We start from the raw sequence: 22,543 nt of genomic DNA, 5'->3' as shown, positions 1-22,543 counted from the left end.
GATCTTGCAGCTGCACAGATTAAATTTCCCTTTTGCGACGGTACCACAAAGATGTGTTCTGTCGAAAGCCCTAAAAGAGAGCGATTGATTCAGACCATTTTAAGTTTTGAGTTGAAACAGGAGGATTTCATAGATTTATAGTCCAGAAGGGATCTTTAGATCAGCCAGTCAGACCTCCTATATAACACAGGGCATAGCATGTCATCCGGTTACCCCTACGGTAAAGCCTCCTAACTTGTAGTCTGGCTAAAGGTCATCTTCCATAAATGCATCCAGTCGTGATCTGAAGACATCAAAAGATGGAGAATCGACCTCTTCCCTGGATAGTTTGTTCCATTGGTTAATCTCTCCCTCCCTTTTCGAAATTTGTGCGTTATTTCTAAGTTGAATTTGCCTGGCTTTAACTTCCAGATGCTAGTTCTTGTTACGCCGTTCTCCCCACTTTAGTATCTGATATTTCCCCCCCACAATGGTCCTTATAGGCTATAATCGGGTCACTTCCTTATCTACTTTTTGAGAATCCAAACAGTCTGAGCTCAGTAAATCTCCCGCTGTACGGCATTGAACATGTATAAGGAACCATACACATCTGGTACAGCGCCATTTATAGGGGACGTTTCACTAGGGTGAGCAGATAGTGAGTGTGAAAAATTGGGATACTTTTTTGGGGTTTGGGAGGGGGTGCATAGTTGCCTATATAAGACAAAGCCCCTAATATCGGGACGGTCCCGATAATATCAGGAAGTCTGGTCATCCTACGTTTCACGGGGGTTGGAGTAGCAAAGACTTTTTGGATAAACCGGGGTTCAAATTAACTGGGTAAAGCGAGACACTTCCACATGTTCCGATGTTTGAATGAGAGCTCGATAGACGGAGTTGTAGCATGGACAGTTCTTGCTTATGCTGGTAGTGCCACCTATTGGTAGCCTTGCGAACCTGCAGCCAGCTTTTTAAAAAAAAAAAAAGAGAAAAATCGATTAAAAAGTAGGCCAGAATTCATCCTTGGGGCAGCTTTGGGGGGTGGGGGGTTATACCAGGAATGAATCTGGCCCCTTTTTGTGTTTTCATTCCATAATTTGGATTGATATAGTCCTCAAGCCAGAATGATCAATTTAAAGGACCCCCCCCCCCGCCATCCACTTACAAAGCCTGACTGCGGTGAGTTCTGGTACCTTCTATGGTGTTGGGGTCTGTGCCTTTAAGGGCTGAACTTTCCCAGACAGAGAGTCTGGGCAGGGGGCTATGAAGGTCATATTGTGATGCCCAGACCGTTGGAACCGGACGCTGGAATAAAGCGGCGCTTTTCCAAGCACTGAGTGATCTCTGAACATCACACCTGATGCAGCAGGGAATGAATGGCCAGGAGAGCCAGTGAAGAGACATAACCTGGGATATTCTCTCTCTCTCTCTCTCTCTCTGCACCAGAGCGATCATGAAACTGAATGGGCACCAGCTGGAAAACCATGCACTGAAAGTCTCCTACATTCCCGACGAACAGTCCACGCAGGGGCCAGAGAACGGGCGGCGGGGTGGCTTTGGCACGCGGGGGGCCCCCAGGCAGGGCTCGCCCGTCGCTGCAGGAGCGCCCGTAAAGCAGCAGCCGGTGGACATCCCACTCCGACTCCTGGTGCCCACGCAGTACGTGGGGGCCATCATCGGCAAGGAGGGAGCCACCATCCGCAACATCACCAAGCAGACGCAGTCCAAGTGAGTCCTGCCTTCTCCTCCCGCCTGCCTGCTTCCCTGTCCATCCGTCTCCTGCCCCTAGTCTGAAAGGGCTGCTTTGCATGCTGTCGTGGGGGAGGAGTTCAGAGCACTGGCCGGGGGTTGGATTTTTCATGGGGGGAGAAGAACTGGTATTATTAAGTTGTAAGAATTATCCCGGAGCCTCCAATCCTCCATTATCCCCACTCAGGCTGCATCTGTCTCATCCATCCCTTAGCAAATGGAGACAGAGACCAAACAGCTCTTCTCCTCCCTCTTTCCCCCCACCTCCCCTCCCACCACCCACCTACAGATGTGGGCTGTGCTGGCTTGAACCTTCCCATTTCTTTCCCCTCTCCTAGGACATCTGGTTGTAACTGGGGTCCCACCCTGCCCCTGCAGTGTTCTGAAACAGCCTGGGTCTCCCATTCAGAACCATAGATTTTTAAAGCCAGAAGGGATCGTTAGATCGTCGAGTCAGATCTCCTGTCTAGCACGCGCTAGAGAATTTCACCAAGTTACTCCTGCACTGAGCGGGTTTGACTAAAGCACGTCTTCCATAAAGGCCTCCAGACTTGATCTGAAGACATCAAGAGATGGAGAATTTACCTCTTCCCTTGGTGGTTTGTTCCACCCTCACTCGTTAAAAATCGGTGCCTTATATCTAAGTTGAATTTGCCTGGCTTTAACTTCCAGCCCTTGGTTTCCATTATGCCTTTCTCCAAGACAGCCTTGGAGTCTAAGAATTCGAAGTCTAGATTCTGATCCGTACGGCCCCAAGCACTTGCTCCAGGTTAGCCTGTTATTGAGCGAACCCAGCACCATGCTGTTCTTGACCCAGTTCTGGGCCTCCCTCAAGAGAGGGCTCAGATTGGAGAAAGATGAGCCTCGCTCGCAAACAGGGATTCAAGCCATTCGAAGGTCACAGAGCAGGATGCCCCGTGTGTGTGTGTGTGTTTCACTATTATGTGTTTTGTGCTCATGCAGAATCGACGTGCACAGGAAGGAGAACGCGGGAGCAGCGGAGAAAGCCATCAGCATCCATTCCACCCCCGAGGGCTGCTCGGCAGCCTGCAAGATGATCTTGGAGATTATGCAGAAGGAGGCAAAAGACACCAAGACGTAAGGCTTTCAGCTTCCTCGCTGGGAAAGGCAGTTCCCAGCCGGATACCTCCCACACTTTAGATGTCGGTTTCCGTACATTAGAAAACTAGCCCCGACGGGAGACCAAATGGGAGGTCTTGACTCTCCCCAACACGTGAGGTCCGTTCTGGACCTTGGAAACATGGGGCCTGATTGTGACTCCCTGATTCTGTGCTGGCAATGCAGCCAATGGGCTGCTCGAACATACCCAGCTGCTTCCTAAAGGATCTTACCCCATGGGCCTAGCAAGTCCCCACTTGGCCCCACCCACTCCCCACCTCTGCCGTTCGGGGCGGGTTTCATTCCTTTTCCTCTTTCTCAAGAGCTGACGAGGTTCCCTTAAAGATCCTGGCCCATAATAACTTTGTGGGGCGGCTGATCGGCAAAGAGGGGCGGAACCTGAAGAAGGTGGAACAGGACACGGAGACGAAAATCACCATCTCGTCGTAAGTCTCTCTCTCTCCTCCTCCTGGAAACGTTCCCGAGCAGAGCTTTTAGGCTGGGGGGTGGGTTAAAGGAGCCGAAGAGAGTTTGTCACTCAACTGTGACAGACTGCTGAGAACCAACAGCTGATCCAGGACTCTGGTCCCTGGAACTCCAGTTAGTTTCCCTCGGAGATGGCCTGATTGAGGAAAGGAGGGGCTAATTACCAGATCAGCCTGGGCTGAGGAGAGCTAACTACCCCATTCACTGGGGCTGTGTCTAGACTCTTTCTGCAGCGTCCCGTTGCTGTAGTGAATCCTGTCCCCAGGAGGCGGTGGCTCAGTCGATGGATGAATTCTTCCGGCGACCTAGTACTGCCTATGCCAGGGGTTAGGTCAGCTTCACTGTGTTGCTCAGGGGGGTAGATTTTTCACACCCCTGGGCGATGTAGCTGGGTCGATCTAACTTTTAAGTGTAGACCTGGCCTGGCAGGGGGAGGTCTACTGGAAGAGGAAACCAAGAAGGAACTGGGGGAGGGGGGAAGTGGGGGCTAGCAGTACCAGAGTAAGGGCAGTGTCCGGGTGGAGAGATCTCTCCCCTCTTTGGGGAGAAGGAGGTTGTGAAGCTGAATGACCCTGTCACTAGAGTTGTTGCATTCATATGGGAAGTGGGGTGAGCGCTATAAACAACGGCATGGCAATACCTGCCCACGGGAGCATCGTTTGTGGGGGGGGGGGGGGGGGAACAGGAGTGGGGGAGCACACGCTGTTACACAGCTCTCATCGATTGGGACACCTGTTTGATTCAGGCCCCCCTTAACTTCTCTTGAAGATCTGAGTCCCAAAGGGTTCATTTCTCTGCGCATGCAACTGTAGCCCACTGGTGCGCGTGTGTGTCGCGCATCGCCCTCGGTACCAATCCGCAGAGGATGCGAGTCTGTGGCAGCCTCATCTGGGGAGCTGTGGCTCTTAAGCTCAAGCCGTAGCCGCTCCCGCTCTTAGCTTTGGAGGCCCCGGGTCAATCCCGGATGGCGGCTGCTTCATAAGGTGAGTCGTGAAGTCCTGGCTGTTGCATCAGGTCTGCGCAGGGCCGCACAGGTATTGCCGTGCCGTGGCAGCAGCGAATCGGGGTTGCCGGCGGCACCCTCTCTCTCTCTGATGGCTCCCCCCCGCTTCCAGTTTGCAGGATCTGACTCTCTACAACCCTGAAAGGACGATCACCGTGAAGGGCTCCATCGAGAACTGCTGCAAAGCCGAGCAGGAGATCATGAAGAAAGTGAGGGAAGCTTACGAGAATGACGTGGCTGCCATGAGCGTGAGTGTCAAAGAGGGCCCCTTCCCGCCTTGGGACACCAAGGCTTGGTGTCTCTCTCCCCTGGCCGTGGAGCCGAGGAGCAGCCTGCCACTGGGGAGAAAACCAGGTGTGTGCACCGAGCAGTGCCGGCATGGGCCGCATGGGTGAGCCTGGCATGTCACCACCGTCTCTGCCAGCGGGGGTCTCCCAGGACGGCGGACGGTCTCCCAGCTGCCCCTGGCAGCTTGTTCCACTGCTGGACCGTCCCTACAGAGCGGGGCGGCCAAACGTACCGACCGCCCAAGCCGCACACAACAATTTGAGAGCCAGGGTGCGCCCGCAGGGCTTGGAGCTTCAGCTGCACGGGGCACGCCTACATGGGCTCGGGGGGTCATGTGCCCCCTACCCAGATTTTTTCCAGGGTTTGCTGGCTCCACTCAGTCACATGGTGCAGCCGGGCGCCCTCCCTGCATGGCTAAACAGCTGGGAGCTGCAGGGAGGGGGCTGCTGCTCAAGCTGTTTAAATTGTTGTCCCCCCTCCCCCTGGGCCCCCCCCCCCCAACTCTCAGCAGGCACCAGTTGTCTCTGGCAGTAGCCTCTAGCCCCATCACCCTGCTGCGGGGCAGAACCCCCGAGCGACCCTCCCCCACCCCCCCCAGTCTAGTAGATAGAGAATGAGGGGGTCGGGGGTGGGGGGCTCCGAGAGCTGCACTTTATCTATAAAAGAGTCTGGCTACCCCTGCTATAGTGAGTCACCCAGCTGTGTTATCATCTGTTCCTGCTCTTTGGGGGTTGATGACCATTTAGTTCTCCAGAGTTCCCGGGTTCAGTCCCTGATGCCCGTGACATCTCTGGCCCATGACACCCCCTCCCCAGGGGCGCAGAGTAACACAGACAGAGTCTAGCCTGATGGGGCTCTGATCTCAGTTGGAGGCCACCGTAGTTGCTGCTGTGACCCCAATAACAACGTGCCTGTGTTTCCCTCCCCGTCTTATCCCTGTCTCTCCTTCTCTCAGCTACAGTCTCATCTGATCCCCGGCCTTAACCTGGCTGCTGTCGGACTCTTCCCGGCTTCTTCCAATGCGGTGCCACCTCCTCCAAGCAGCATCTCCGGGGCTGCTCCATATAACTCCTTCATGGTAGGCGGATGCCATGGTTGCTTGAATCAATCCCGCTTGTTTAGGGAGAGCGGCTCCTGGGCGGGGAAGGGGGGAACGGGACTGGACGTGCTCTGGCTTGCTGCTCAGATGATGATTCCCGAAGCCCTGTGTCTGTGATCCCGGCCTGGTTTTATTCTACACAGAGATGGGCTTGGGTTGCCTGGTTTTACATGCCCAGAATTTGGAGTGCTCCTATCTGAGACATGGGTTGAACTCCAGTCTCGTGGCTCTTGGGCATGCTGTAGCAGGCATGGATTCCCTTGTAGCTCGGGTGCCCGGTCTGGAGATCTCCTTCGAAAAGGGACGAAACTGGTATGTTTGGCCTCTGTGCTTTCCTTGTAACACGGCAAGTGGCTCCAGTTGGCTGCGGCACACCTGGGACGTGAGATGAAAGGCAGACCCCCCTCCCAAGAAGAGAACATGAAGGACCAGCAGCCACTGGTTCCCCGGGGCTCTTTGCAACCAGGGAAATGACTGTATGGATCCAGCTCTTACGAAGTGCAAATCGCGGGCTGAGTGTCTGTGATTGTGTCTCCCTCTAGTGGCGACCGACACAGACAAGAGCCCACTACCAATTCGTGGTTAGGTCTCCTCCCAGAAGGTGCTGTATGCTTTCAGCCCCTTGCAGGAGTAGACCCTCACTGTTGAAGGTCCCGGGCTTGATCCCTGCTGTCACCCGGGGTGTCTGTCTGCAGTGAGCCCGAGCCGCAGACAGACGGTCCATGGATCCTGAGGACACGCAGTGCCCATCTAGCAGCCCCGCTGGCTTTGTGCCCATTACGTTAGGCAGTTTGCTTTGTTTGGATCCGTCCAATTTAATTTGACCCTTAACGGTAATACTGAGCATTCTGCCCGCAGCCCCCAGAGCAAGAGACGGTGCACGTCTTCATCCCTGCTCAGGCAGTCGGCGCGATCATCGGCAAGAAAGGCCAGCACATTAAACAGCTCTCCCGATTTGCGAGCGCCTCCATCAAGGTAGCCTTCCAAGGCGGCTTTGCGGTCGCCACATACGGTATTTCCCGTTAGTAAGTAAAATGCAACCAGCTGCAAGGAAGGCAGCCAGTGGTCCGGTGATCCCGATGAGCCCTTCTGACAGGTTAGCTCTGAGCAAACAACTGGACATACTTTTAGTGCTGGCGGGGGAAAAAAGCTGGCCCAGCAGCTCTGAGGGTTTCTCCCAGGATGAGATGCCGCAACACTACATGCTTCCCCCAGCACCCTCGCTGCCTTCGTTTTCAGTCCCCACCGTCCATCCAGTCCTTGGCCTCGGCTGAGTCCCGCTGGCATGGTGGTGATTTCTGTGATGTGGACACTTTGTTGGCTGGGAGCTGGGCTGAGATCTGGCAAACTCGTTGCATGTAGATCTCTGGAGAGCCACCAGATGGCAATGGGTTGCCCTCTCTGTTCTTTGCCAGCCTATAGTAGCAGACCAAAGGCTTTGTGGCCAGAAGCAACCCAGTCCTGCCTGGCTTAAGTATAATTCCCAGCGATTTTTTTTTTCAATTGGCTGTCTCTGCTTGTCTCCCTTATGCCCCTTGAGCTGGATAACTCAGGAGGCGATTCGGTTTAGAACCCCACACCCCTTCCTCCCCAATCCTACTGTGATTTTATATCCGGGTGGAAATTCGCTAGCATGGCTCGCCCTGCATGCTTGGTGTTCTCAAGAGTGGGATCTCCCGCCATTTCATTTTGTTTAAAAGACTAGAATAACAATAGCAAGCTGGGCATGGGGCAGGAAGGAAACCACCTGCCCCCTAATGCTTTCCTCTCCTGTGTTAAAATTGTCTCCCTTCTCCCTTTCAGATCGCGCCACCCGAGACACCAGATTCCAAAGTGCGCATGGTTATAATCACTGGACCGCCAGAAGCTCAGTTCAAGGTTCCTTCCTCCATTACTACAATCCCCATAGGCCTTGTCTGCATGAGAATTTTAGCCCAGGGGGTAGCTGCCTTGGTGCAGAACCTTAGTGCCCATGTGACTTTCACCAGTGCAGCTCTCCCCAGCTTGAAACACGTGTGCAAACCCGCACCCTAGGTGTGGGCAATAATACAGATTACTTAAACTAGAGTTTTCAAATAGGTTAAGGGCTTGTTACAACGAGGACTGTGATCAAGTGTTCTCCATGTCCACTGATGGTAAGACAAGAAGTAATGGGCTTAATCTGCAGCAAGGGAGATTTAGGTTAGATATTAAGAAAAACTTTCTCATGATAAGGGTGGTTAAGCACTGGAAGAGGTAACCTAGGGCGGCTGTGGAACCCCCATCACTGGAAGTTTCTAAGAACAGGCTGGACAGACACCAGTCAGGGATGGTTTAGGTTCACTTGGTCCTGCCTCAGCTCAGGGGGCTGGACTAGATGACTGCTCAAGGTCCCTTCCATCCCTACATTTCTATGACTCTATGTAGAAACGGGTAAGAAGTTTGGGTGGGCATGCATTCTGGCACTGGCATTCCTGAGTGTAGTGTTGCTCCCTCTCTTACATGGGCACCCATCACCATTGTATTTGGGCAGCTTAGTATTTTGTTTCTTGAGGCCTTTTTTTAATGCCCCTTAAAGCAGTGGTTCTCAGCCATTTCCTTACCAGGATCGCATTTTCTTTAGTGGGAGCCCCCTCCCATGGAAGCCTCCCATCACCTATTTGCCCACCCAGTTGAGAACCCCCAGCCTTAGAGAGCTGCATGACTGTATCAACAGGGCTAATCTCCCAGTTACTGTTCTAGCAACAGTGCAATCAGATCTCAGGTTGGTCTGGCCCCATCAATAACTTTGTGTCCCGAGACCAGAGAGAAAAAAATCCCCAGGAGAAGTACTACCTTGGATCCAGAGATCACAAGCAGAGTTTAACCACTTTCCCCAACCCCTCTCACAGGCACAAGGACGAATTTATGGCAAACTCAAGGAGGAAAACTTTTTTGGGCCTAAAGAAGAAGTAAAGCTGGAGACGCACATTAGGGTCCCTGCTTCGGCTGCAGGGCGAGTTATCGGAAAAGGAGGCAAAACTGTAAGTGAAAACAAGGAGAAGGAGAATCAGGGAGACAGGGTTAGGAGCCTGGTTCATCCCCAGGTGTGGAAGCTTTTGAAGATCGGCTATCATGGCTAGGAAGCAGTCACTGCGGGAGGAGAGGAGGGGATGCTGTGAGGCAGACCTGGGTCAAGACTATTGCTTGGAGGGGTTTTTTGCTGGTGCTTTTGTTTCCCAGCTCCCCTGCTGACCTGGCAGGGGATTGTTCTCCTCCCTTGGCCCACATACCAGTGTGGAAGGCAGGAGGGTCAGGTGAGGAGCAAGGAAGAAACAGCTGGTAACCCACAGGAGAGGATGGAGCAAGGGCAGGGCCACAGAGGAGGCGGGGCTATCTCAAGATCCAAGGTTCAATTGCTGCTCCCCTGGACACGTATCAAAGCAGAGAGGAGGCCATCGGCGAAGGCAGCCTGTGAGCATCCTTGATTTCACAAGCTAGGCCTGGTTACTGTCCTCCTGTGAGGTGGGCAGCTCTCACACACTCTGAGCTCCATGCAAAGCCCAGCGTGGTGGGTGGGAGCAATTTTTTTATTATTATTTTTTGCCAGCTGGAGAAATGCAAAATCTGGGGGGCAGGTTTTTGGTTGTTTTTTTTTTAATTCTTCTTCCTGAAACGGTGCAGTAACCGGGTGGGCTCTGCCGCTTTCCTGTAGGTCAACGAACTGCAGAACCTGACGGCTGCAGAGGTGGTGGTGCCCCGGGACCAGACGCCTGATGAGAACGAGCAAGTCATTGTAAAAATCATTGGACACTTCTATGCCAGCCAGGTACGGAGACTGGAATCTCTCTCTCTGCAGGGCTTGTGCTGGGAGGGAGGAGGGGAAGAGGAGAGAACATAGGAGGCAGATGGGAACTTGTAAAGCCCTGCTAGCAGCCTGCAGTTGTGTGTTTGTATGTGTGCATGCACCATCACTGAGGGGAGAGGACAGGGTAGTCTGTGGTCCTACAATTGGAGAGACCTACCACCAGCAGGGAGAACCCCTGAGCCTCAAGAGAGGCTAAGCCCAGGAGAGACAAGTTCCTAAAGAAATGAATTGATATTAGTTATGAACTTTGCACGACCCCCGAGTTCTCATTCTTTCTCTGCCACTAACTCCCTGTGGGACCGTGAACAGGTTGCGTCCCCACTCTGTGCCTCAGTTTCCCCATGTGTAAAAGAGATAATGGAACCTAGCTGCAGAGTTTTTTGAGGCTTAGCTCAGTAATGGTTGTAAAGTGCTTTGGAGATCCTCCGCTGGAAGGCGCCAAAGAAAGGGCGAGAATTTTTACTAGACTTGTTTATTTAATATTGTATTAGGAGAGGCCCCAGAGGGTCCGATCACGATCGAGGCCCCCTTCTGCCGAGCACTGTGCAACCAATGGGCTGGACATGGTCTCAGCCCCAAAGAGCTAGCCCAGAGCCTGCACCCACTCCCGAACCCCAACCCCCTGTCCCAGCCCAGTGAAAGTGTGTTAGGGTGAGGGAGAGCGAGCGGTGGGGGGATGGAGTGAGCGAGGCAGGGCCTCAGGGAAGGGGCAGGGTAGATCCTGGGTTGCCCTTAAATTCAAAAAGTGATCTTGGGCATAAGAAGGTGGGAGAGCACTGGATTAAAGTATATTACGTTCCAAACTGCAACCACAACAAACACACACACAGACACTCTCTCTCTCTCTCTCCTGCTGTACAACTATAGCAGCCAGGATCACCGCCCCATTGTGCTAGGTGCTGTACAGACGTAGAGTGAGAGACAGTCCCTGCTCTGCCCCAGAACTTAGTCTAAATCAGGGGTTCTCAGACTTCATTGTACCAGGACCCCCTTCTGACAACAAAAATTATGACACGACCCCAGGCGGGGGGACTGACGCCTGAGCCCTGACACCCAGGGCTGAAGCCCTCGGGCTTCAGCCCCAGGCGGTGGGTTTTGGGCTTAGGCTTCAGCCCTGGGCCCCAGCAAGTCTAACGCCAACCCTGATGACTCCATTAAAATGGGGTCGTGACCCACTTTGGGGTCCTGACTCACAGTTTGAGAACCACTGGTCTAAATAGATAAAAGGTGGGCGGAGAGCAATGAAGTGCACTGAGGCAGGTCTTCGAATGCCCAGTCCCGCCCTCTGAGCGCTTGACCACACTGCCTATTGCTAACTCCGCCCCGGCTCCTCTTCTCCCAGATGGCGCAGCGCAAGATACGTGATATCCTGGCCCAGGTGAAACAGCAGCATCAGAAGGGACAGAGCGGCCAGACGCAAGCGCGGCGGAAATAAGAGCGGTTAGCGCGCAACGACTGTGACAAAAAGTGGAAAACGAATGAGTCGATGCCGGGCTTAAGAGTGGCTGGGAATCAGTTACCGTAGACAGACGATGATTTTTCATGACCAGATTGAGATTAAAAGGCAGTTTGATTGGCTTCCAAGGTAGATGCCTACATTTTAAAAAAAAAAAAAAAGAAAGAAAAAACTTGATCAATTAGCTAAACAACCTCTAGGCCGCAAAGGCTGCTTAAATGAGGCAACATGTGCTGTGGTGTGTCACCCCCCCCCACACCCTCTTGCTGCTGTGATTGGCCAGCGCCTAGCAACGGAGGTTCCACCATCCCTTGCTGCAGCCCTGCAGTGAATCTAGCGCGTAGCAATTAAAATTGGAAACAGTCCGTCCCCCTCCCGCCACCCTGCACTGCAGCAGATGCAACCTAGATGCTCATTTAAGTTGACTTTTGCGGGCCAGTCCAGGGTGCTGCTTTCTGGCCATCATGTTACACGTAGAAATCAGACTGATTTAAAAAAAAAAAAAGAAAGAAAAAAAAAATCCTAGAGCAAAGTAACTTTTCTTAGTGCTGATTTTAGAAATTCCAGCAGATAGGATGGTTCCTACTCTCCTACTCCCATTCACAATAAAATCCAGCGTGGGTGAAGGTCTTAGAACAAAATGGACTTGGATAACACGGGAACCCTGCACTTAGAATATCTGAGAACGTGATGGAGGAGAGAAAACTCTTCCATTGTGTATCAAACTCAGTGCAATGACTTTGCAAAGCCTTATAAGACAGGAGAGCAGCTATTTTTTCCAGGATGTATGTTTGTTTGTTTGTTTGTTTTTGGTGTTTTTTTTTAAATTAAGCCTATGAAATGATTGCAGAATTGGGGAGAAATGCCAAGGCTAACCTAGCACAAGCAAACCTAAACAGTAACCTTTCTGGGTGATCAGCACTGGAAAGAACCAGGCATGATGCCCCATCCTACCAAGCGACACTATTCACAAGAATGAAATCATCTGAGGTCCCTCCCTCTTTTAAACAATGAACCCCCGCCCCCCCCAAAAAAATTGCTTTGTAGGAAATATGATTAAACCTTCCTCTATTTAATAATCATCTTATTTTTTTAAAAAAAACTAAGGCCAGGATTTTTAACCAACCCTGAGAGTGTCAGGTGTTCAGCTGAAGGCAGGGCTTCACACCTCAAGAGAGGCCAAAAACTGGAAGCTCTTACAGAAATGAATGGACAGGCTCATGCCTGGGAGGCAGTACTGTCTAGTGGATAGATCGCTGCACTAGGACAGGACACTTGTATTCTATTCCAGCAGTTCTCAGCCAGGGGTCCGGGGCTCTCTAGGAGGCAGCGAGCAGGTTTCAGGGGTCCGCCAAGCAGGTTTCAGGGGTCCGCTGAGCAGGGCCAGCGTTAGACATGCTGGGGCCCAGGGTGGAAAGCCAAATGGGGCAGAAGCCTGGTGCCCTGAGCCCCACCACTTGGGGCTGAAGCCGAAGCCTGAGCAACTTAGCTTCATGGGGCCCCCTGTGCCCTGCTTGTTACACCCTAACACTAGCCTTGGATTTCATATGCAGAAAACCAGTTGTTGTGGCACAGGTGAGCCATGGAGTTTTTATAGCATGTTGAGGGGGCCTAGAAAGAAAAAGGGTGAGAAACCCTGTTCTATTCCCCACTCTGCCAGTAGCTTGGTGGGTGTTCTTGGGGAAGTGTTTGTGCCTCAGTTTCCCCATCTACAAATGGGGATAATGATGCTTACCTCCTCTTGTAAATGCTTTGACATCTACTGCTGATAAAATCTAGGTATTAGTATTATTATCATCAGGCACCTGCTCACCTCACTGCAGACAGCAGGCATCCAACGGAATTTGAGCACCCAATTCCTACTGGCCTCTGAAAATTGCAGCCTAAACAGAAAAGGACAGAATCTTTGAAAACACCCAGGGAAGGTTTAGCAGCTAACTAGGAACAAGGATCCCAATTCAAATAAACTCTCCTGGGGTTATTTGTCTTTTACTTTTCCCTTTATTCTCTCTAGGTGGTGGGGGAATTCCTGAAATTCAGCACATTTAAACAAAAATAAAAATGTAAACCCGCAAGCAAAACTTTTCTGCAGTAAAAAATACCTTGTTTTCATGAGACAAAACCAAATATATACGTCAAAAGAATGTAATATGGTTACTGAATCCAGTCACTCTTATGTGGATTTTTATATTTTAAATATATTTTAATGATTTTTATATGAGTATTTGGAAGGGACAGTAACTGCTGTGATGGCATCTTAGACACAGGGCAAGGTCTCGTCTTCCCTAGGCATGGATCCCTCAAGCTGGCTTAGCTGAAAGCAGCCCCTGAAGTGCTGCTTTACCCTTCACCCATACAGCACTGAACCAGCTGGGATAGGCAGCCTTCAGGCCCAATCCTGCACCATTGAGGTCAGGTGGAAGTGACTTCCAGAGAAGCAGGAGGATTTATAGGGGTCAGCTCCTGCTCTCCGTGACTCCAGGGTAAATCCAGAGACGCTCCATGGAAGTCTGTTGTTTAACTTAAGGTCTACAACTCTGCGCTCCGTAATGCCGGTGTAAAAGCAGAGTTAATTCCACGGGAGTCAGCGGGCCTGGCATTCCGTTGCCTTAGGCCCTCGTGCAATCGCATCAATGCGGCCGCTCTGACCTGGTAGCATTTTACACCGATTCTGCCCTGACGTAAGAGTCTTCATGAAGTGCAGGGCAGTGGAGAATTGGGAGAAGTGGAGTATAACTGAGAACACCCTCTGCCTGTGTAGCCAGAGGACGGGTGGGATATTGGAATTCAGTGATCTATCTAGGCTCCAAGAAGCGAGCCGGGAACCACCCTTGCATTGATTTGTTTTTGTAGGGGAGACCAGACCTTTTGTTCTGCCGGTGCATTCCTTTGTACATCTTGCTTAGGTTATAGCTACACTGTAATCAGAGGTGTGACTGCAGCATGGGTTGCCGTGCCCACGCTAGCTTCAATCTAGCTAGCACAGCTAAAAATAGCAGTGAAGATTCAGTGGCACAGGCTAGCAATGCAAGGACGTACCAAGGGTGACCACACTGAAGTCCACGGCCCCCTATCTTCATTGCTCTTTTTCATCATGCTAGCTAGAGCAATGCTAGCCCAGGTCTGGCTACATAAGCTGCTATCGCATACTGTAGACGTAGCCTGAGTTATGACCGTCTTTGAATTTGGATTACGCAGCTGCAGGGATGCTTGCTAGTTTTGATAAAGGGAACATACAAGCAGTTACTGTCCTTTAAACATTGCAACAACAAGATGTGGGGAAAGTCAGGTATTGCTGTGTGTTTTAGCAACAAGGAGAAAAAAAAAAGGTAAGAAAAGAAAAGAAAAAAAGCTACCTCAAGGTATGAAGTTACCTCAGCCATTGTTTTTTGTTTTGTTTTTGGGGCTTGCTGATATTTTATATAAAAGCTGATAGTCTTGAATATTTTATTTTTTTAATGAAAAGAGAAGTTACGTTTCATAATTTCTTATGAGCCAGGAGTTATGTGCAGGTAACAGAGTGTTATGAGCTCTCTATTGAGAACGACAGAAATTTCAGACATAGTGGAAAAGATGGCAGCAGCTAATTTTTGGCCTTTTAAAGTGGGGTGGTTAATTTCACCGTGATGCAAGAGTGATTGGCTGTAGAAATTCATCAAGGATTTTGATCGTTAGAACCCACCAACTTTTTGATTAGGATTTTTCTTTTCTTTTTTTAATCTAGCCCTTGGAATAAAGTCCACGCTTAACCCAACTCTTATCAGATCCCCAAACTGTTAAAGAGCCTTAGATTAGAAACATTTCACGAAAGGGAAAGAGAGTAGAATGGATTTGCTATCAAGCAATAATTCCTAGCCATTGAAATCAGCAATGAAATATGTCATGCGGAGGGGCTGGCTGGTATGTTTCATGAATTGGCCCGCTGTGTGGTAATTCCAAGTAATCTAAATACTTCACTAACCAACCCAAATGGATCCGCCTCCAGTATCTAAATAGGCAGCGTCAGACCATCTTCTCCACTATGATGCTTTAAGTATTTTACAGAGATTGCCTCAGTTTTACCGAGGATAAACAAATAATTAAAAAGAGAGAGAGAAATGGGAGCTGAAATTTTATACATGCAGACAGCAAGGAAAAAAAATAAAGAGAGAGAGAGATGTGAACCCAGCTATCACTATTAGAAAGGTTCACATTTTTAATCACATCTTGCTACTTTTTATTGTACCTGCAGGAATTAACCCTTTTTTTAGAATGTCATGTTAAAAGATCCGCGGTGGTAAAATCAATTCTAAAGAGGCTGAACCTGCGTCCCGTGCCCCCAAAACTCAGTGGGAATTCTGGGTGCGTGAAGAACGCTGGATTGAGCCCCTAAATGTTTGCAGCTTTAAAGAAGTAATGACCCTTTTTCTGTAGAGACAGGAAATGTCAAACAAACAAACCGGGAGTTAAAAATCCCCCTTGAATGGGTGACACGTTCCAAAGCGCAAGTGAGGAGAAAGCAGGATGCTAATTCTCCTTTTTATCTCTGGAAGGTTTGGGTAGTCAAGGTTTTAATTTCTGACTCCTTGCACCTGTCTCCTCTGAGGGCAGAAGGTTACAAGACGTGGTAGGAAAGAAGTGGAATAGATTTCAGGTTGATGCAGTTGATTTGATTTTTTTTTTCTTTTAACTACATTTGTCATCTTGTCCTATGAAAAACGGTTTCCTACTTCTTTAAATCTCTGGCTCGCTACTTTTTACAGACTTTCACAGAACAGTTTATTCAGACATCGGTGAATTGTATTTTCCAACAGCAAGCATTTTTGATAACTGGTTCAAACTGTATCATCGAGAGAAAAAACAAACAAACCCACAGTACTGTAAATCTGATTGTTGCAGTGTTCTATTGAGGGGGTCCTGCCACTTACCCAGAGTTTGATTATTCAGTGGAAACCTCTGGTATTTTCCATAATACAGGCCTAGCCCCATAAAATGTTCAGAAGCATTGCACCATTTTAATACTGTTTCTGTGTGCTCAAGGGGGCATCTTTGTCACCGATCGGTTGTGATTACTCTGGTGCTAAGAGACTGCTGGGATCAATGCTTTAGAAATAACATTGTTTCCATTAAGGAAGGCAGCATTGCCTAGTAGTTTCTGGACAGGCCAGGGAGCTAGGATATCCTGAGTTTGAATTCTGTTTCTACTCTGTGGACTTATGCAAATCACTTATCTCCTCCCTGAGGCCCTGATTCAGGAAAGCACTTACACAGGCTTCAGTCCTATTGACTTTGATGGGACTTAGGCACCTGTTTAAGGAATCAGAGAGAGCTAGGTCTCCCAGTGCAGAGTTGCTTTGAGTATCAGTGAAGTTACTCCCCATAAGCAACAGGCCTGTTCTGTGCAGATTCTTGTACTGTTCACCTACTGTAGTTCTCTGGCACCAGCCTAGACGACAGCGTTATGCAAGGAGCCCTTTGTATGGACCAGCTGCAAAGCCCAGCGAAGTCAATGGAAGGAGACTTGGCTGAGCTTTGAGCCAGTCCGAAATGAATAACAAGTAAAAGGGATCCGATGATGCAAATAAATTTCTAGTCCACCAAGAATTAAAAAGAAACGTGAACAATTTCTCAACAGGCCTATTAAAGTTCAACAGGCACCGGAAGCCCTGGAGGCAAACCCTTGTTAAGTGGCAGGATCTTTAGGCTTGAAATCAAAAGGGAAGCATTACCAAGAGCATCATCCTCTGTAGAGCCAGGGCTGGCTTTGGACAGGGTGAGGAGCAGAGAAATGCCTCGTCTCTTCTGAGCTGGCACCTCATTTTGATGATAGCAGAAGCAGCAGAGTTTCTCCAGCATGCACATTTCCTCGACTAAGGGAAATTGGTTGGTTTGGTTCCTGTAGATCCTTTTCAAAGGGTCTGAAAACGTTCCCTGGGTTTTAAACTTGAGGGGAATAAAAAGTGGGACAGAATCTGGGTTCATTCCGGAGGACAGGGGAGGCTGTAATGCATTAGGTAGCTTCAAGGTGTAGAATTTAAATTAGGGAAGCAGTGCAGTCTAGTGGTTAGAAGACAGGCTTCTGTGCCCAGCGCTGTCGCTTGCTTTGTGGCTTAGGGGCAAAAAAAAAAAAAAAAAAAAATCCACTTCTCTGTGCCTCGGTTTACCCATCTGTGGAATGGGTATAATGATACCTACCTCACAGGGCTGTTGTGAGGATTAACAAATTAATCTTTTTGAAGCACTTTGCAATCCTCAGTGCCATATAGAGTGCAAAGTATTATTATTAGCAGTAACTAAAACAACACAATATTTTTTGGTTCACCTACCTAGCGCTATCGTAATCTTGTCATGCCATTCAGCAAGGGGCAAAAATGACTAAACCAGCATGCGCAGTTATTTTTCTCTTCTGAGCTCTGAACACTTTCTCGGCAATTAAAAACACATAGCTATGGTTGAGTAGCTATGGCGGATGATGTGCTCCTTTGCTGGCAGTGATAATTGCAACCTAACCAAACTGACATACTTGGAAGGTTTTTAAGGAGTTAAGAGACTCAAATTCAGTGTAAATATTAAAAAGAAACTGCCTCTAAGCTACATTTTATGTTTCCTGGGCATTAGATTTTGGTTTGGTTTTGGTTTTTTAGCAAGAAAAAACCCGTAAACATTAGTAATATAGTATCAGAAAAGTCTTTTTTTTTAATGTTTAGCTCCAAATATTTTGATGATTTTTACATCCTGGGGAAAAAAATATCAGAAACGCAGACTTGGTATGAGACAGTTGAAGACTTTTTTTAATTTAATTTTTTTAAAAAACAAATACAGGATTTGCTTTACTGTTCCCGTGAAATGGGACACACATCATAGGCTTTTAAAAATTTTTTTGGAACTTTCTTCTTTTTTTTAAGCATACAGTAGCCAAGAGGTTTTCTGGTTTTTTTTCTTTTTTTTTCTTTTTAATGAAATCGGTGCGGTCCTGTGAAACACGTATGCTCCTGAGAGGGCACAGATAATGTTTTTGAAACTCTAATTCACTCTCTTCTCGAGACCGGTCTGGAAGGAATGAACAAATCGGTTGGCCTGTGAACATATCAGCAGTGCTACTGTTAATTTCAGCTGGGGTTTTGCTTGGAGGTGTAAAAGGAGTTGGGCGTCCAAATCCTACCAGGGAATCGAGGGCCAAAATTGTCAGAAGCGACTTGTGATTGTTTGGATGCTGCAATTACTGGGTGTCCAAGCTGGGACATTTTAAAGGAGACCCAGTTTTCAGAAGGCGGGGTTCAGCACTATCTTAAAATCAGACCCCTTTCCAGTGTCAAGGTGAGTGACTTTTGAAAATATTGGCCCGGATGCCTAACTCCTTTGGAAATTGCAGCCTTAGTTCTGATCCAGAACTCACTGGCAGTCAATAAAGACTGCAGTGGGCTTCAGATCAGGCCCTTACAGTATTGTTTAGGAAGAAAGAAATTCACCGTGATTCGGTTGAATCATCCCTGCCCGCCCCCCCCTTGCCCCCCCACTTTTTTTAAGTCGTAGTTTGTAAAATACAGAGCGAATGAAATAAGCGAGAGGCTCTCAAATCATTTTATTCCTGAGAACATGCAGGTGCTGCAAGCTTGAAATTTACATGTGCAAACTACCTCAAACCTTACAATAAGATTTGAATGATAGATGGGAGAGGATGGGCGTATCCACCCTGCAGCTTTGCCTAGGCTCAGAAATAAGCCCCGAACAGAACCTTTCCTGAAAGCTCAGAGAAGGGTCTCTCTCCAACCTCCGCAGCGGTAGGTTTCCTGGAGGGAGAAGCGTGGTTGGGCAGTTTACTACCCCTCCCAGTCAGTGTGGGATCTTCTTGCTGGTGAAGCAGGAGAACAGATGATGCCTCCTCCTTTTCCACTACAGGCGTCTCGTTTATAGGAATCTGACTAGGAAGCCTGCTTTGGTGCAATGGGAGCCTCTCTGGAGGGCGATAATTATCCCATCACCGTAAAATATAAGAGACCAGTCAACGTACGTCAGATCCCGCCAAACTCATGGGGATTTTGCCCCCGGGCACTCTCAAGAACCTCTGAAATCCAGTGCTGTGGCGGGTAAGACACACCCAGCGGCTGATCCTTTGGCTCCTGCTGCCTCAGAGGTAGGGCTAAGGCTCTCCTCTGAAGGAGGGAGAAGGTGCCACCCCTCTACTCCCTAGAAGAGACCTGGTAGTAGAAGGTGGAGTAGCCTGCTGAGTCAAAACGACAGCAGGTTTGAGGGAGCCAAGGCCTGGGGAGGGTAGGACATACGAGCCGTGGTGCCATTCAGGCCCCTGAGGTTCAGATAGATATCCGGCCAGAAGGGTGATAATCAGAACCCTTTAAAAGTTGGCCCATCCCTAATTTAAATATGCATTTGAACCCTGCTGCTTTATTGTACATTACAGAATTTTTAAAATTTTTGTTCAAGATTAATACCTCTCGGACATGGGTCTGTTTGTGACATGGCAGGAGCGGCGGTGGGCAAAGCTGGGCCGTTTTTTAAACTGGCCTGTGGGAGGGGAGAAAAAGCCCTATCGCCTTCTCACCACAGAGGTGAGCGTCCCCATTCCCAAAGGCAGCAGGGAAGGTGTAAACTGTGCAGTGTACCAGTTAAAGGAGCGGTGATCTTCAACAGTGAATGATTGAAGGGATGGTGTCAGGTGAACACAGGCCCACACTGTTGGTTTTATGACCCAAAAAGCAATATTTGGCCAAACTAGAACAGTTTCCATGGATACTTTTTTAAATTATAGATTCCTGTGGAAATTTGTATTTCCCCACCTGAAAACAGCAGCAAGTGTGCTGATTGGGAAGGAACTGAAAAATTAAATTAATTCTAAACAGCAGCCAAACAGACCACAGTGCAAAAAGGAAATTATTAATGGAACACAAATTAGATTCTTAGCTAAAATCGCTTTAGCTTTAAGGTCCTGGGAAATTAATAGGACTACACAGCCTATAAATCAGGGCAGAGTGGGTCTTTACAAAATTATTTAGTGTGTGTTAAAAGAGTTAAGGAAGTTATGCTTTTTAACGATGCATCCAATTCATCCCAAAATAATCTCCCCTGGCTTTAAGGATGAATTTCTTCCCCATTTCAAAAAAAAGAAAAGACACTGTCCCTTTAATCAGATCTGTTCCAGTGAAGAACAAAACCTACAGATCTGCAGTTTCACACCACATTGATTAATCCCACTCCTCCCCTCTGTGAAGCCTCCAGCTATCTTTAAACAGCCAGTGCCCATGGAGTACGTTAGCTTCCTGCATGTCAAACAAGGGGACATGACCTTATATAACCAATTCATTTTTGTTTATCTACCTCTTAGTGACAATAGAATAAAATAGGTAGTGGCAACTCCACATGCGGTAGTGTAGAGGAAAAAATTACTCTCTTTTTCCAAAGAAAAAATGTTTTTAAAAAAAATAATAGAATGTATGGGCTTTCTTTTCACTTTAATGTGTTCATTCGTTGTAAAAGTTCCAAACCTCAGCAGTGCTAAATTGTTCAGTTGTGACTAATTTTTTTAAAATGCTCAATATTCCATTACTTTTTTTTTTCTTTTTAACTTTGATATTTACTTCTGTCAGCAGTACAACTTCTCTCCGCTCCTCTGTCTCAGCGGACGCTTTGTTCGTGTGATGACTGGTCACTTTTGCATAGACTGGCATTCAATTGCCATTCGGACCACATTGCTTTAGCGGCATCCAGATGGTATGCCTTTAAAGTGGGGAAGTATTTTTAAGTGGTATGAAATCTGGATGATTCCTTTTTACCAGTGCTCAGCATGGGTTAACGATAAAGCAATCAGGGCTGCATTATAAAAGTAACAACCAAACAGGAATGGATTGTGTGACTAAAGTGACTTCTTACATGATCATCTGAAGCTTAGGACAGTTCAATACACAGATGTGCATATAGAGGTAAAACTAATGCATATTGCAGTTATCCTGGTTTTGAAATTCCCAGTCAGCTGCCATGTTGTTCTGTACTCCCTCATGCTTGATATTGGGGGACATGGGGAATAGCTTGTCCACCTGATTGATTTATTCAAACAAGTGTGTGGAACAAAGTGCTGCTTTCCCCCCGCCCCCGAGTCACTGATCCAATGTAATTTCAGACTATTCATCAAAAAGTTGTACTTGACTGTAATGATATTTTTCCTCCCTTCGGTTGATTGTTTATTTTCTCTCTACTCCCCTTTCCCCTTCTGCTCCATGTTCTTTACCTTGTACTTTTGTGAGGCAGGTTAGTTGGCTCAGATCTGGAGTTGTGATTGTGGATGGACGTGGGCTCCATTTTTCTTCCAGCTAGGTTTTGCCACAAACCTCTTTACTCCACTGTTTCATTTTTAAAAATAAAGCAAAAAAAAAATTATACTGCACCTGTGTGTGTTTATCTCCATTCTGAGGAGAAACAAAGAGGTCAGCGATGCTGAGGTGTGGATGGGTGGGTGCTAATATAACTCAAGGCACAGACTTAGCAGACCTGCATGCCTCACACTATCACAGATGCCTCACTGGACTCTCTGCAGCGTTACAGCTTTGTTACTGAATACAGTATACTCCTGATTATCTGAACGGCATACAATTTCTATTCCCCGATGTGGTCCTCAGGCCAAAAAGTTTGCCTGCCCCTGGCTTAAGCTCCTTGCTGAAGCTCAGCCTAGATGTAACACCTTAGGTGAAGACCATTGTAGAACATTTCATTGCAGCGGAACAAGTAACTCAACAAATGTATCTGACAAATGTAGCCTATCCTTGCTTTTGGCTCAGACACAAATAGTTAAATGATTTTCTTTCATTAAATGCTTATTTGAGAGTGATGAATTTGGGGATTGCTCCTGCTTTGAGCAGGGGGTTGGACTAGATGACCTCCTGAGTTTCCTTCCACCCCTGATATTCTATGATTCTGACTCGGATTTGATTTAGCCCATCAGGAATTGGGATAATTGAGAAGGCAGGTGTCATTCAGCAGCCTTCCACATGGCAGACTCCTTGCTGGCCAGGCCAGGGGTCTCTGCTCTGCCCTGTTCACCCACTCCCATGACAGTGGGGCTGCAGAGGGTTCCTGGCTCTGCCGCAGGGCCAGGGCCACCCGATCCCTGCAGGTGGAAGATGCAGGGCAGAGCAGAATCCCCTGGCCAGTATTCTGCTGTGCCAGGACTGCAGCCTTTCCTGCACCATGCACCTGCAGGGATTGGCTCCACTCACCTGCTCCTGTGACAGCAGGGCTGCAGAGACTCCCTGCACTGTGGCAGGAGCCATTCAGCAGCAACGTGACCTCCCTCACAGCTGGGAGCACAGCTGCATCCGAGTCCTGGCCAGCGCTCTCTTCTCTATTATATGCACCTCTTGATTTTCCTTATCTCCTCTTCCCCCTCTCCCCCCAAATGAGAGATGAGGAAGGGATTTAGATAATGCAGGAGTTCAGATGATAGGGTTTGGGGAGCAAACACTCTCAGAACAAAAGCTTAGCAGAGACTTTCCTGGGCAGTGCCTAGCACCCTAAAGGGCCAGTCAGAGCTGGGATTTCCAGGTGCTACTG

General features: G+C 48.5%; 1 protein-coding gene across 2 annotated transcripts in view; it reads left to right on the top strand.

Moving 5' to 3' along the window:
- IGF2BP1 (insulin like growth factor 2 mRNA binding protein 1) overlaps window positions 1-21,373 on the top strand; it is a 65,918-nt gene extending 44,545 nt beyond the window's left edge. For both annotated transcript variants that reach the window (XM_048830239.2, XM_048830241.2), the window contains 10 exons: window positions 1,426-1,707; window positions 2,692-2,826; window positions 3,171-3,293; window positions 4,449-4,584; window positions 5,580-5,702; window positions 6,582-6,698; window positions 7,527-7,601; window positions 8,594-8,725; window positions 9,397-9,510; window positions 10,892-21,373. In XM_048830239.2, coding sequence (XP_048686196.1) covers window positions 1,426-1,707; window positions 2,692-2,826; window positions 3,171-3,293; window positions 4,449-4,584; window positions 5,580-5,702; window positions 6,582-6,698; window positions 7,527-7,601; window positions 8,594-8,725; window positions 9,397-9,510; window positions 10,892-10,984 — 1,330 coding nt within the window. In that variant the 3' untranslated portion in view covers window positions 10,985-21,373. The remainder of the gene's footprint in view (window positions 1-1,425; window positions 1,708-2,691; window positions 2,827-3,170; window positions 3,294-4,448; window positions 4,585-5,579; window positions 5,703-6,581; window positions 6,699-7,526; window positions 7,602-8,593; window positions 8,726-9,396; window positions 9,511-10,891) is intronic.
- The last annotated feature ends 1,170 nt before the right edge of the window (window positions 21,374-22,543 follow it).

The sequence above is a fragment of the Caretta caretta genome, chromosome 27, assembly GCF_965140235.1.
Source record: "Caretta caretta isolate rCarCar2 chromosome 27, rCarCar1.hap1, whole genome shotgun sequence".
Classification (NCBI taxonomy): domain Eukaryota; kingdom Metazoa; phylum Chordata; order Testudines; family Cheloniidae; genus Caretta; species Caretta caretta.
The sequence above is the reverse complement of the archived record's forward strand: the minus strand, read 5'-3'. Positions and strand labels throughout refer to the sequence as shown.